Source organism: Amia ocellicauda, chromosome 2 (genome assembly GCF_036373705.1).
Source record: "Amia ocellicauda isolate fAmiCal2 chromosome 2, fAmiCal2.hap1, whole genome shotgun sequence".
Classification (NCBI taxonomy): Eukaryota; Metazoa; Chordata; class Actinopteri; order Amiiformes; family Amiidae; genus Amia; species Amia ocellicauda.
In genome coordinates this window covers 61,930,609-61,945,677 of record NC_089851.1, presented here as the reverse complement: position 1 = coordinate 61,945,677, position 15,069 = coordinate 61,930,609, and the positions used below count along the sequence as shown (strand labels likewise).

General features: G+C 42.0%; 1 protein-coding gene across 3 annotated transcripts in view; it reads right to left on the bottom strand.

The window, feature by feature from the left end:
- cnpy1 (canopy FGF signaling regulator 1) overlaps window positions 1-6,492 on the bottom strand; it is a 33,508-nt gene extending 27,016 nt beyond the window's left edge. The window contains exons 1-2 of one of the 3 annotated variants that reach the window (XM_066688162.1): window positions 6,325-6,492; window positions 3,995-4,103 (exon numbers count right to left, since the gene is read on the bottom strand). In XM_066688162.1, coding sequence (XP_066544259.1) covers window positions 3,995-4,094 — 100 coding nt within the window. In that variant the 5' untranslated portion in view covers window positions 4,095-4,103; window positions 6,325-6,492. The other 2 variants (XM_066688170.1, XM_066688153.1) reach the window with 2 other exon arrangements.
- Between the last annotated feature and the right edge of the window lie 8,577 nt (window positions 6,493-15,069).

Below are 15,069 nucleotides of genomic sequence, written 5' to 3'. Positions count from 1 at the left end.
TTGGTGATGATGAGTAAGGAGACAGTCGGTCTCTGTTGAAAGGGGTGAGTTAATCATTTCCGAGAAAGGTAGGGGTGAGGGGAATGGGTGAGCCATTACCCTGGAGTGTGGGAGAGTGGGGTGAGGGCTCCATTGTCACTTGGTATGCTGATAGGCAGCTGCCACTGGATACTCTGGCGGGTGGGGTGGTCACTCTAGAAGGTGGAGTTGGACAGGGGTTCACCTCATAAAAGCCGACTTGTCCATAAAGTCTTTGTATCAGTTTTGCCTTGAGGTACCCGGTGTCCCTGTACACTGTGATCTATATTTTGGACTGTGTAACAAATCACATTGAACCTGAACTGTCTTAGTTCCAGCTACTGCTACAGGTAGCATTTTCTTACAGTAGGACAAAATTAGAATTATGTTCACAAAATGTGAATTATATGCACGAAATGTGCATCCCGAGGGACAAAATAATCATTACGTGCACGACATTATGAATGACACAAACGACAGTTTTGTGAGACCTCTGCACATGTCCAGGCTAGTACAGTCCGTTAGTGTGACAAATGTGTTTTGTGGATGAGGAGATGCATTTTAAATACTTTCATATGTCACCACATCGTTCTTCTGACCTGCTGCAACACCTACAGCCAGACAATGTACACCAGTCGCCCTAGCACTGAGCAATTGGCCGAGGCTTTCAGAATCTCCTGTTCAACCAATCAGTGCTTGCTTGAGGCACAGGACCAATGAGACATGCAACGCGTTGATGAGATTTCAGAGAGGTTTACCCAGAAACCCCTTCTCTGCATCACTACACAGAGACGCGTACATGTACCTACGCAGAAGCATAAATCGGGCTTGAGCAAGAAGGAGACTGTTCAGAGAGGCTAGCAAGAGGTCAATGGCAAATTTGCAAGAGCTACATATTTTTATAGCCAATACTAGGTCCTAGTGTTCATGTGATAATGTCCAAAGCACTCCACAAGTCTGGTCTGTGTGGTACAAGAAACCCACTTTGAACCTCATTTGATCCATCAAAAAACACTCGGGAGATTCTGTAACCATGTGGCAAATATTTTGTGGTCTGACAAAACTAAAAGGGAATTTTTATAGCCTAAATGCAAAGCATTATGTTTGGCACAAACCCAACTCAAAGAGCACCATGCCTACTGTGAAGCACGGTGCTGCAGCATCATGTTTCTTTGGGCATGTGTCTCAACAGCAGGACTGGTGCACTTGCTAAGTGTTGGTAGACACCAATCCCAACTGACTCACATCTGTAATTGTCGGCGAAGGAGCTTCCACTAAGTTTTAACTCAGAGCGGTGGAGACTTATCCAATCGAGATATTTCAGTTAAGTTTTTATCATGAAATTAAATAAAATACAAATTTCCCTTTAACAGTGTGGAGTATGGTTTGTAGATAAGTGGGAGAAAAACAATCTTCATTAAAATGCATGAAACTATGCGACACTGACAATGTTAAAAGTTCAAGGGTGTGCAGAGTTTCTATAGGAACAAGCATGCAGTATGCTTCCCCTCTCCCATTGCATTGTTTCAGTCTCGCATGTTGCCAAGGGTGGAGTGCATCGGTTTAAGTCTAATCAAACGGATCTGCATCAGGTAGCGGATTCGATCAAAAATAAATAAAAACTCAGAGGAGCTGCTTAGGAAATGAGGAATGCCATCGTCTGGCTCACTTGCAGGTGGACAGTAGCCATCGTTTATGTTAACTGGGCAGTAATGCAAGGACCTGTACCTTAGAAAGCACAGAGGGGTTTAGTTTCATCTCCCCCACCTTCCACTACCTCAAAATGGAGGAAGTACCCCTGGCTGACTGAGGTCTCGGCCCTGCTGTGGGTTCAGCTGTATGCAGAATCATGTGCAATTACACAACAATCAGCACAGGGAGTCCTGTTAGACTGGCAGCAGTGACGAGACATTGTCAGGGGGGCCGTGCACCCAGGCCCAGTGTCAGGACGAGACTCTGCAAAGGAGGGTAACTGCCCTGCGGACCCCTGCGTGCCTCTGCTCTTGCACCGCACTGATCCCGTGGTGGCGGTACACACGATTGGCTGGGGTCACAGTCGTACACTACAATGGAGAAAAATCACCTTTTTAAATGGCAAGTGAAGCAAAAATATAATTAAGATGTCATGTGATCCCAGAAATGGTCCGACTACAGGAAGGGGGATAACGCAGGGGAAATTATAGATGCGAGGAGATTAAACTAGTTTCTTTCAGTCCAAAACAAAAACCTAAATAAAGAACACTGGCAGTATTTAATCTATGATCTTTACACTCCCCGCAGTATTCGCAACAAATGGAAAGCTCCAGTCGTGATGAGAGACTGACTGCTGTAAGGTATTCTTTACAATATGTGCAAAATCACCATCTATCGGAGGAAAATTGTACGAACTATGAAATGGTTTGTCACTGTATTAGTCACATTCATCAATAACTGTATGTAACATGTGCAACTTCAGAGAACTTGGGAACATATAGGTTGTATTGTTCAGGTGTGCTTCTGAGAAATTGCATACAAATGATACCTTTTTATAAAACTAAATGTATTTCTGTTCTCTATCAGCCTGTATTAACTTTAATTGCTTCTGCAAATAGTGAAAGTCATGACCGAAAGACTACAATTGTGCCTAATCAGTTATTTCGTGCACTAAGGTGATGAATAAGGTAAATTAAAAACAAGACCATGCAATTTAAGAAATTAATCTGTTACACTGCAGTTTGAAGCTATAGACACATTATCTAGTGGATTCCAGTGCGATTACTTTTACAAGAGAGAAACCATGAGTGCCCCAGACAGGAGTTGACACAGTATATTATCCAGCTGACAGGGATATCATGCGTGTGGAAATTAAAACTTCACACTGAGAAAAACTACACACCTCAGTCAACAATCACTACAATCATGTCAGCTATTACATATCTGAACAAAGTCACTACGATTGTGCCATTAGTATAGGATTAAGCAGTTATCAGCTCTATTCAAATGCAATGACATATGGCAGAATAATCTTCCTTTCAACCTTATGATAATTGAGACCAGGTTTGCATGTTTCCGTTATTATTAAGCACTAAATACAATATTTTCTTGTTCCTGCAAGAATTCCACAAAAGCCATAAGAACAATTTCATGGAGAAAATAAATGACAAAGTTATAGTTAATATATAATAGGGCGATGAATTTCATTTAACAAGTGTTCATTAAACTTGAACTGTTTATCCAGGAGATCATTTCAGGGTGTGCTGAATAGACCTAGCGAGAAAAAGTAAAGATCCCAGGTCACTTCAACTAAGTTAAGACACTAAATTATCACTATAATGACCATGATGTCATTGAAGATAATCAAGTAGCTAAACTTAATTAAAAATAAATAAAAACACTCCTTTTCCTAAAATATCCATCACTCTCGGCAGTCAGTCTCAAGTCACACCACAACAATAGTTTTCATTTGAACAGTTAGGAAAATAATCTGCTTTAACGTCAATTTGTTGAAGGCTGTGGAGGCCAAGATTCTTCTACTGTAGGTACAGCAGTATCTGAAGCCATACAAGAGAAACAGTATTTAAAAGAATAAATAAAAACTGATAAGAGAAAGTATGCCACGACTCAACTCCGAAGTCTGACAGATCCCTCAAGAGCAGACGTATGCCTGTATTGGCATCCAAAACAGGGATGCAAATGTACAATAATAAAAAGGCCAGAATTGTCCAGCTCTGAAAGTCACAGCCATGATGTGAAATAAGCTTTTACAAAGCCTGATTGCAGCAAATGGCTGGTCTGCGCTGTCAGGTTGTTCTGTTACCCAAAGCAATCCTGTCAGGTTTTACAAGGGGAGCTGCTGCTCAAGTCGGAGCGCCGAACACGTTATTGTCCCCATAGGCCTCACACCATGGCTTCCCCGCTTCCTTCAGCATGCCGTGCATTTTCACCCTCCTCTTCAACATGCCCAAATGCGCTTCTCTGACAAAAACAATTCACGCACCTGAACAATACAATACTGCATCTTTCTTTCCCTCCGCGGACAGGGAACAGGCTGACAGCACCACAAGCAGCAGGCCAAGACGAAGGACTGTGGACGCCATGTCAGCTTCCTGTGAAAGAGGAAGAAAAATAACATAGATATCTAAAAAAGAAAGCAAACCCGAGATAAGAGGCATCAAAACCACTTTCAAAAACAAAAACAAAAAGCATGTGCATGGACAGAGTGGTTTGGAACTGAAGTTCGAATGCGTTAGTGTAGAGTGCATCTTTAATTTGATAGCTCCCGCTTTAATCAAGTCAGGCCTGTTCCCCGATTTCACACAATGTTGAATTCACATCACATTCAGTCACCTACAACAGCTTTCATAGATTAGACCCTTCTTATATATCGAAAATGTCTACACACTGCAGGATGTTCTCAACGGGCACTAAAGAACATGAGAAAAACTCAGCTAGTGTGTTCCGTTCCAGTGAAGGCAGTACGAAGCTTCAGATCTTACATTGAAATGTACATCTTAATATCAGTTTCCCAGAATAGTGGTATTCCATGCTGCCATTTTAAAACCCTGTAAAGTCCTCCTACATGGCTCCACATTAAGTCTCACACACAAAGCCACACCTGAGCATTTTCCAAAACGTCCAATATACATTTTCTGATGTAATTTAGCTTCAACGGAACAATGGAAATACCTCTACACTAGAAAAAACAGGAGTAACAAAGCCATGCCCTTTGAGCTCAGAGGCAATAATTAAGTGATCTGTTCAGGCTGGTTATTGATAGGCCTGCAGATAAACACATTATTTTCTCTCCGTTGCACTGATGTGTTCTGTCACACCAGCACTCAAGCCAAATTTGAGCACACTCCAACGACCAATCACCATGCCACATTTCTGCCGGTGAAATGTATACGTGTAACTGAGAAGACTAAGTGAGGCTAGAATGCCCCAGGAACACAATCCTGGAAGAGAGTTGTATAGTTGTTACTGCTCTCAAAACAGGTTCAGGTCCTGTTACTGCTTTACTTTACAAACATCAGATTGTCTCCGTTGTATGGCTTTTGATTATCACACGCAACATCCCACTTTATATCCACAAAGGCCTGTCCGGCTTTGACAAGTTTCGCTCATGATTTCCCTTCAGTCCGTACCTGAAAAACAATTAACTTGAGACAGTTGGCAGCTTTACATTTCCACTGCTGAGAGCCATGTCAAATCCAGCCTAAATGACCGCCTTATCACTGGCACCTGTGCACTTCTCAGAAAGAGACTGTGCACATCCACAGGAAGCTGCCAATTAAAATTAGTGTTTGGTGCGGATGATGACGCGTCACTTATTTATTTCCATGGCCCCATCTTTAAACAAAAATGGACTAAAACTAGGTTTTGTTTTTAAGATACAAGCGGGACAAAGATACCCATGTCGGACTACCTGTTGTACATTTTCCCACGCACAAGCCCATCAGCACCACGTGTTTTTGTTTAGTTCTGTACAGTGTGCAGGTCCTCAGATGAAAACCAGGGAGCTGCTGGCAGACAGGCGTCCATCCCCGATTAGTGCAGCTGGATGCACAAGCGCGCCGCTCTGCGCAGCCCTGAGCGGCTGCAGGCCCTCTCTTCCCAGGCTGCTAATTAAGCAGCCCGACTCCGACTGTCTCACTCACACACACCCTTTCCACTTCACCTTGTAGGTCAGGTCTCATTACTGTCAGACTTAAATACTACCTAGAGGCGACCGATCCACAGGTAGTCAAAACTTACAGAGCGAAAACGGCGACAGAAGCAACGCCGCCGCCCCACAAAATAATAAAAAACACACTGTTGAGTTATTAGGTTTAAGATTAACCATTTGCGCTCTCCAAAGCAAGCATTGCGTATTAAGATTTCAAAATGAAGCTACTAGTGCTTTTTTCATTATTATTATTAGCTGAAATAAGCGATGAGAGAGAATTACAATTAAAAATGCGTATCAAACGTGATTAATATAGTTCAAAGTACACGTACGGTGTAGGAATGCAAACCTACATACACTTGCTTTGTTTGGCATGGTTTTATTATCGCGGACTTAAACTCCCGGCTTGCACTTGCAACATAAGGGAGTGTATTAAGGAGCGCAAAACCCCTCCGCTCTCCCCAAGTTTGGAGTTGTGCGCACCGTGCTGACGTCACCGCACCTGCAGCGCGAGTTGCTCCGGTCCAGCTGAGCGCGCGGGGGTCCAGACTCCCCACACGTGACCGAGGTCTCCCGTTCGTTCATCCTTTCGTGTCTGTATTTGCTTTTCTATGACCGCAACACGACGCTTCACTGTGCGCGGACACGGGGGTTAGTCTTACCTGGCTGAACAACTGTCTGGAGTCTGAACACAAAGAGGAGGACAAAACTTTTGCGCTGCGTCTGGGCGGCAGAGCGGCAGCGCAGCGCTACCCTGACCCGCGGCTCTAATACGCGCCGGCTGCGGCTCGAGCGGACAGCTGACGTGCGTGGCCCTCGCGCTGCCACGATCTGCGAGGGGGCGAGACTGACGGCTCCGCGACCAATGGGATCGCAGCGCCGACACGATAACCCCGGAGGCCCGGATGAAGCGCCGACCCGGCGGTGAGCGTCATCGATGCACTTCAGTCGCGCTGGTGTAGCGTGTCTGCGCGGTTGCGCCAATGGGGGCGCTGGGATTGTGCAGATCTGCGGGGCTCCGCCAATGGGGGCGCTGGGAGACCTTGGACTTTAGGTTAAATAGCAACAAAGTGCGTTGCTGCAGTTACAGCAGTTTATTGATAACCAAATTATGACACACACTCATTTCTTATCGTGTGGAAGAGAAAAAAGCCAGTTTTGCAACGACCGCATGGCTCTGGATGTACACGTCATTTAGAAGGCGTCTGTTAAATTCTTTGCTCCATAAATAAGTTATTTTGTTTCCATTTTAATTTGTTTTATACATGTTTTCCTTACGGGCAGGAACTGGAATCAACAATACTTTTAATGCAATTAATATATAAGTATATTGTTTACACGATTAGACTAGTATTGCTAACATGTTGTGTACAGATAAGTATGTTTCAAGTTTATCAGGAATACAAATCAAACGGTATCCGGTTTTCAACCGGCCACAAATTATCTTTTGATATTGCAACTTACTATTTTCCAGTTCGACCTTCATTAAGTGAATAATAATACATTTTACTTTTAGACTTTTTAATGACTTTAGACGTTTATTTATTTATTTTTGTATATTTTTCTTTTTTACATCAGACATTACTTCTGAAATCGTATTAATTTTTACAGGGATAGACCACAATAAGTTTATTTTCCTTTAAAATCAATTCTTGTTTTAATGTAACTAATCATGACTGTAACATATTTTTCCTGCATTTGTTTTGAATGGCTTAAGTCTGATCCAAAGTATCATTATTAACTAGCCTTTCCTTGATCAAATTACACATTATTAATTAAACTTAATTATCACTATATTTAGTGCCTCAGTATATTGTCACCTTACATCCCACAAACCGTACCCAGCTTTCCAGACGTGCTGGAGCAATGAGTAGAGAGAAGGGAAGATCAATCATATTCTACTCACCCAGTCAGACTACATGTGTTAAAATGAGCTTTCTGAAGCTTTTTGAAAAAACCTTGGTGAAACTAGCATTTTGAAGACATAGGAAAGTTAAAACCACAGTAACAACTTGTTAAAATTGATAGATGGGGAGTATTGTTTGGTTTGTCTAAGGTCAAGTTAGACCAGGCCAAACAATCTTATGTCAATTCCCCCTCAGAGTAACTGTATACTGTATCTCATCTCTCTATTTTCAGCAATGTTGTGTGGGCTACAGCTTTGAGAGCAGCAGTTAAATAGATTTAAAATGCTTGCCTCCAAACAATTCATACCCCTTTCTAGAATAAATAAATACACAAAAAAACAATATTATGATTGTTTCAGGATCATATAAACCCCATTGAAACGGATAGAGAAATAAATAAATACATAGATACATAAATAAATCATCACTGGTTGCTTCATGAAACAAATGCTGTGCAGGGATATGTCTCCTTTGGGCTCAAAGGTGCTGATTGTTGGTGCTGAGATAATCTTGAAGGGTTTGAGCCTGTTTGAGCCCAGGATCTGTATTTGTTCGAGCATTTGATCTGCCTTTTGTTTGTAGGCATTTAATCAATGAGTGGATTAGATCACCTTAAAATATAGAGTCCCCCGTTGCAGTAAGGAAGGCAAATTTATTCAATGAAACACCTTCACGGTCTTGTTAAATATGTTGTTTCCCAAATAGAAAAACAATTTGCGGTGGTAGACATCAGCACATTTTGTTTACCCACTCTGACACCGATGTCTGTATATATAGAACGCGCTGTCCTGGAAGATGGCTTCACAAAGGACAAATACAGAATGGAATAAAAGCATTACGTTTTAAAATTGTACACTGTTGAGACAGTGCTGTCATAGCACAGCCTTTGAGTGCTGCTCAGTGTCCGAGTGAACAAGCGTCACAGAAAATAACGCAGACAGTGAGAGATAATTGAGCTCGCCTTCACAGAAAATCCTCACTTCTCCTTTGCACTTGTTCTTGGAAAGAAAACCAATGTGTTCAAAGTAGTAAAAAAAACACTACAGTCACATGTACACACACAACAACAAAAAACTGCCTTCCAGCTGCTAGTTGAAAATTATACTAAAGAAACAGCTGTTAAGTTGTTAATATTTTATAACCCAGTCTCTTCTCCTCTCTTTTATCTTAATGAATAATAATGAGCATTATGTTAATAGGTATCCCCAGAATACCCTAGTATGACAAGTAGCTGTCTCTTGCTCTAACAGGAACCACACTGCTCTGATGTAGCAAGGAAATATCAATCTGCAGATCAACTAATTGAGTCATAACAACCGAGAATGAGATGGTTCAAAATGAAAATTGTGCACATTTGTGTTTTACTTTCCCCCCTTCCTTTCGGAAGATGAGTTATTTTGACTTTTAATAGTTTTGTTTTTGTTGGATGTATTTATGTATGTATGTTTTTATTTATGTGTATTGACTGCAATTGATGCTCTAGTTGTCACAAGCTATCTTTTGCAGGGTTGCTTTTGTAAAGCACAAGGATTCTAACCATGGAGGTCTTTTCTATTTCTGCAATTTGGGAGATTCGAAATATCAAGCCCCTCTAACTGAAAAGTAATCCCAGCCAGGCATAATAGACTGTGATTTGAAGGACAGTCTATATTACCTTTGTCTCTCTCTCACTGCATCTGAAATATCTTATTTACTTCACAAACCATTGAGTGCTTTCTGACTGAGAGTTATCCTGATGTTGCAACTGCTTATGTTGGGGGGATATTTTATTCACTGGTTTTAGCAGTGGTTTCCAACTCTGCTCCTGGGGACTCTGCGTCCTGCTGAGTTTTGTTCCAGCTAAACTATGTTTCTTAATTGAGACCTTAATTGAACTAATAATTTGCTTAGTCTGGTGTTTTTTGTTCTTTTAAATAATAAATGGTCTGAGTGGGATTTTAAAGTAGGCACAAAACATTATGGCTGTTGATGTTAAATGGAGTTGCGCTTTGCTTTCTTTTTTCATTTAGCTTTTTTTGTGGGGGTTGGATGGATTTTAAATTAGTTAAAATATTGAATAATTGTGAATGCTGTGCTGATATTCTTGGAAGTGCACTAACAGCAGCAGAAAACCTGCAACAGTGCTGGAGCAAAAGGACTTTTTATATATGGGTCAGTTCCTCTAGGAAAATGTTAACCACAGCAATCTGTCAATTGTCTGATGATTTTAGTATGCAGGTGCTTTTGTTTGTCATGGGTTTTCAATGTTTTAAAACATTAAAACATATCCTCAAATTTCACTGTGGCTTTAGCATGATGCACTGCAGTAAACGTTTATAAGGGCTCAGGAAGTGAATCTGAGTTCATTTTTTTTGATAAACATTTGCCATTCGTTCATATGCCCAGATGCTTAAAGACCAGAATTAAAATGGCAAAACAATTGCAATTGTTATAACGTAACCATTCAGTAGAAGTTTTTATCCATGTTTTACACGTGTACAATATTATCAATATACAATCACGATATAGAGGGGAATAATGGAAACCGAGCGAAATGACAACAGTCCCCGTAAAAAAAAGAGTGATGCAACAGCGTGCATGGAAGAGCATCGGTCTGTAGGACTGGCAGTGGCACTGCGATGGGGTTGGCATTGTCCTGGGCAGCGCTGGTAACCAGTCAGACAGGTGCACCGCAGAGGGTTGGGAGGGTGGGGGATTCCAGGGTCTGCCATCTGAAGAGAGGGGTTTGCAGGAGTCATCTGCAGAAGAAGAGAGAGATTGTAATCCTAATGGTCACAGGCAGCTGGTCCCAACGCTGGGGAGCAAGGGAGGAGAAGGAGGGTTGGGGCAGTAGCATATTTACTATGGATAACAGTGGTGTGATACAGATCGTGGTATGCTATGGTTTTCTCACAGGCCAGTGTAGTGCAGTGTAAACAATTGAAACCATAGGAAACTGTAAAACCACAATAAAACCAAAGTGACTTGTAAAGGGCAGTCTTGACCAAACCAGAGCCAGGCCAAAAAGTTGTATATACGTTTAAATAATTGTGGGACCTCTGTTTATTTATTATTTTGTATTAATTGATTCATTAATGTATTTATTGATGCCATTTTCCAGAAATGTTAAATGCTTTCCCATCGGGTGTAGTGCAGATAAACCATTTTCTTTCTAATTCTCTTTGCACCATTTCTGGATATAAACCTGCAAGAATCTTTATTTGTTTCTAGTTGTGGAGCAATGAGAGGAAATGCCTATTTGAACTAATACCACGGGGAGAACGCCCTGTTTAGATGAATGACTGATAGAATTACACAATATGCATTGAGTGGGGGAAAAAAGTAGGTTATGTCTCACACTAGGTTCAAAGCTAAGGTAGAGGGCGAAACAAAGGCTTGAGAAACAGTTGTGCAATTATTTAACTCTACCCCATGGCTTGCTTCTGTGTGTGTGGAGCTTCAATGCTGCAGGGAACCATCTGTGCTCTTGTAAAGACTTGAAAGGAAACACCAGACCTTTCTACACCTCTCAATACTTGTAAACACAGCGATGGGAATTTGGTGTTAGTTAGTGAAGTGTCCTCTGCTATCATTACACGTACCTGTGCTACACATTGCACCACGTCCATTTTGAAGTGCGATACTTAATCACCATAAATTCAATGCTAAACAAAATTCTTGTGCAAAATGTTGCCGTTTGTAAAAATGTTAAGCTATATAATACCCTAAATACAAACTCAAGACCATTTCTATCTTATCCTGTATGCATAATAAAAATGGAAATGCCCTGACCCTTCAATATGATTTTAAACATTAAACCACATTTGAGCCCATATACAGTAACTGTCACAGGATCAGCAAACAAACACCAGGAAATGGATGCAAAGCTGGTTGGGGTTTTCCTTGGTGAAATAATGTCCAAAGATAAAGAAAAAATGACAATTCTTATGCCTTATGTGTATTTTGGAAAAATAATGATTTACAAGGTTGCCCATAAGCCTCTCTAAGAAAGTGTTTTTAATAATGGCTTATGAAGCTGAAAACGTGGTTTACTTTGCTTGACCTCCACCCTCTGTGAAGGTGTGAGGGGTGCATATTCAAGGAATAAACGTTCACACTAATGTATAAATAACGAACAGCAGCATTTTGCTGTCTGCGTGTTCACAGACCTGCTAGCGGAGCGCCGGGCGTGTGTTTGAAAGCAGAGCCGTGTTTTGTTGCACATCAGTTGTGTGCCATCAAACATGACAGGTGAAAAGGCAGAATCTGTGCTCTGCATTTAAGTCAGCAGACCTATTATTGCTGATGTCAGACAGACATATAGAGGCTGAACATCACAAGATTGCATAACAAATGTGTATTTTTTTTGGTAAATATAGATGTGTGTGTGTGTGTGTAAATATGTATCTGTTTATATATGGGTGTGGGTGTGTGTGATACATAATTCACCTCATTTTCAGAGGCATAAACTGATGATTATGCGTTAAAAACTCCATGCAGCAGAAATGGCAAATAACAGAGCCATCAGGTACGCATGCTGCATTTTATCAATAAACCTGGAAAGAGGAGGAGGAGGAAGAGGAAGAGGAAGAAGAAGAGAAAAACGCTAGCTCAACATCTGATCCCTTGCTCTATCGCCAGAGTCTATTAGGATTCACCCGCTGTCTGACTCCAGGAAAGTCCCTATACACGGTCTTAAATTAAAAACCTTACATCTGATCCTCTTTATCCTTCTGGCTTTCAGGAATTGACCTTGGCAGACTTTCGCGCTGTGGCCTCTTCCAAGCTGCGGATCGCATAATGAGGCGATTTAACGAGACTCCAGTTTGCTGGTCTGCTCAGCGTTTTGTGTATTTGTTTTTTCTCCTGCCCCCTCCCCTTTGCCCCCTTGCCGTGCCGATACATGGGGGCTCAGAGGAATCTTTTAGTTCCACTTCAGTGGTCTTGCTGGGCAGTTGCGGCCACCTCTGGGCTCCTCCGCCTCGACACCTCTGCATTCCATCCTTGACCCCTCTCGGGCTGCGGCTTTGTGCGCTCCGCAGGAACCTCACCTGCGTCCACGTGGGGGATCTGACCCGGAAAGCAGGCAGATGAAATCCAGAGAGCATAGAGCAGTGGGGTTAAGCACAAGGACTTATAACCGCCAACTGTGAGATTTCAGCTCAGTGTGCGAACTTTGGAAAAGGGCTTTATGTTCAAATGGCAGTCTTCAGAAACATAAGTAAAGAAATATAAAAAAATAATAGCCAGTACCACTGAGGGCAATTCAGGGTCTAACTGCTGCACAGGAGAGAGGAAGTGTGAGGCAGGGTTGTAGAAGGATGGAAGGAAATGTCTTTTGTATTAATTTACTGTATTCTTCTTTTGAACAGTAACAAGTTTTAAGTCTATCTCACTACATTAAAGGGGAACTATATTTTTAATCACTTTAAAAGCTTAAACACAGATCTGCTGCTCATTATTCCTGCCACCCAGTTAACAGCTGAGCAACACCACCAATTTGATCAGGAGAGAATTCGCCTGTTTGTTTGCTTGTTTGTGTATTTAGCAAACATCCTTATCGCAAATTACAGTCGTCACAAAATGCACTTCTCGAAAGACTGACATAGTACAGTAAAGTAAATCCATGCAAAATGCAATATACAATTGAAGTCCTAGGTAATGTGCAGCGTTACATTACTAATGCGTGCAGTGTGTGGATCAGGCATTAATATCAATATTACATTCAGCATTTATAATTATAATTTATAAATAATTAATGGGGGATAAAGAGCGAATTTATCATAATAAAAATGGCAAACAAATATGAAAGAGGACCATGAATGTGTTATGAGCCTTTATTCAATGCGGTTATTGCAGTGCAACGAGACTCAATTTGGCAACCACTGACTGTCATTTATTACCCAAGCTGCTGAGGGGAAGACAAACCCTGTGCTCTTGCAGATGTAGTCTCTTCTGTTGTCCAGTAAGAGTTGAAACATCACATCCTGAATCCTGAGTTCCCCTCAGGGGTATTTGCCTCTAGAGCAGATATCGCTGCTCTAGAGGCAGTTCAGAGGAGAGCAACCAGACTTATTCCAGGTCTGAAGGGAATGTCCTACTGAGAGACTGAGGAACTGAATCTTTTCACCCTGGAACAGAGGAGACTACGTGGGGACTTGATTCAAGTCTTCAAAATCATGAAAGGCATCGACCAGAGGAGCTTTTCCAGATTAGCAGGGACACACGCACCCGGGGACACAAATGGAAATTGGGCTTCAAGGCATTCAAGATGGAAAACAGGAGACACTTCTTCACACAGAGAGGCGTCACAATCTGGAATAAACTACCCAGCAATGTGGTTGAAGCTGAAAATTTGGGACCATTTAAAAATAGACTGGATAGATCCTTGGATCACTTAGTTATTAATGGACACCAGACGAGCATGATGGGGCGAATGGCCTCCTCTCCTTTGTAAACTTTATGTTCTTATGTTCTAATATTGACACTTTTTTGGTAAGTCACTATAATGAAAGAATATAACCAAACAATCACACATACTGTACTTATACGGCTGGGATTAAATCAGAAGCTTGACTCACCCGCTGATAGAAAAATACAAACCTGAACTCAGTTGGGGCTCCATTTTTTGTGAGATGGCCCTTTCTTCTAATCATAAATTTAACCGCTATAAAGTAAGAGCTTTATACTGGTGTTGGGACATAACCTATTGACTTGTTGTACCTTTTGTACCAAAAATCGTTTTGTTGTTGTTTTGTTTTTAAGTGCTTTTCTTTTACAGTTACAATTCCCCCATGCTCTGAACCAGTAACACATCATTAACAAGTAACAAGCCGCAGGCCCTGGGTGTCAGGGCTGTGTAGCAGGGTTAGGCAGGGGTGTACAGGATCCAAGTGTGGAGCACAGGAGATGGGACAGGAACAGTTTTGTGTTCTAGGTTTGTCCCTTCTACTCTGTTCACTGGTTCATAGAAGTGTGGTCGGGGTCAAATGATCAGGCTACCAGAGTGTCAGAGGGATTTCCAAAAGGCAAAGTTACAAAACAGAAGCGAGGGTTAGAAACACAGGAGATCTGAAACAATGGTAAATGCTCAGAAACGCTGCTAGGGACAGACAATTGGAAAACAATGGTGTTTATATAGGTGGATCAGAGGAGGGCAGTTGTCAGTGGATGAAGAGATGGACCAATGAGGGAATGGGAATGCTGGAACAGTTGCACATGGTGGTGAAGAATGGAATGTCAGGAAAGCTGTTTAAAACTCTGGAGATAGCGACCTCTGGCAGCAAACCAGGGAAGTGTGAGGTGACAGTATTACAGAACCCCCCTCCCTACGGCCAGCACCCAAAGCCCAGAACCCCCTACGGCGAGGCCTCCCACGGGGTCTGGGAGCAGGAGCCTCCGGATGGGCACTGTGGAAGTCTGTGAATATCCAGAATATCCGAGGTCGGGACCCAGGAGCGTTCTTCCGGGCCATAACCCTCCCAGTCGACAAGATATTGAAGATGACCCCTGTAGCATCAA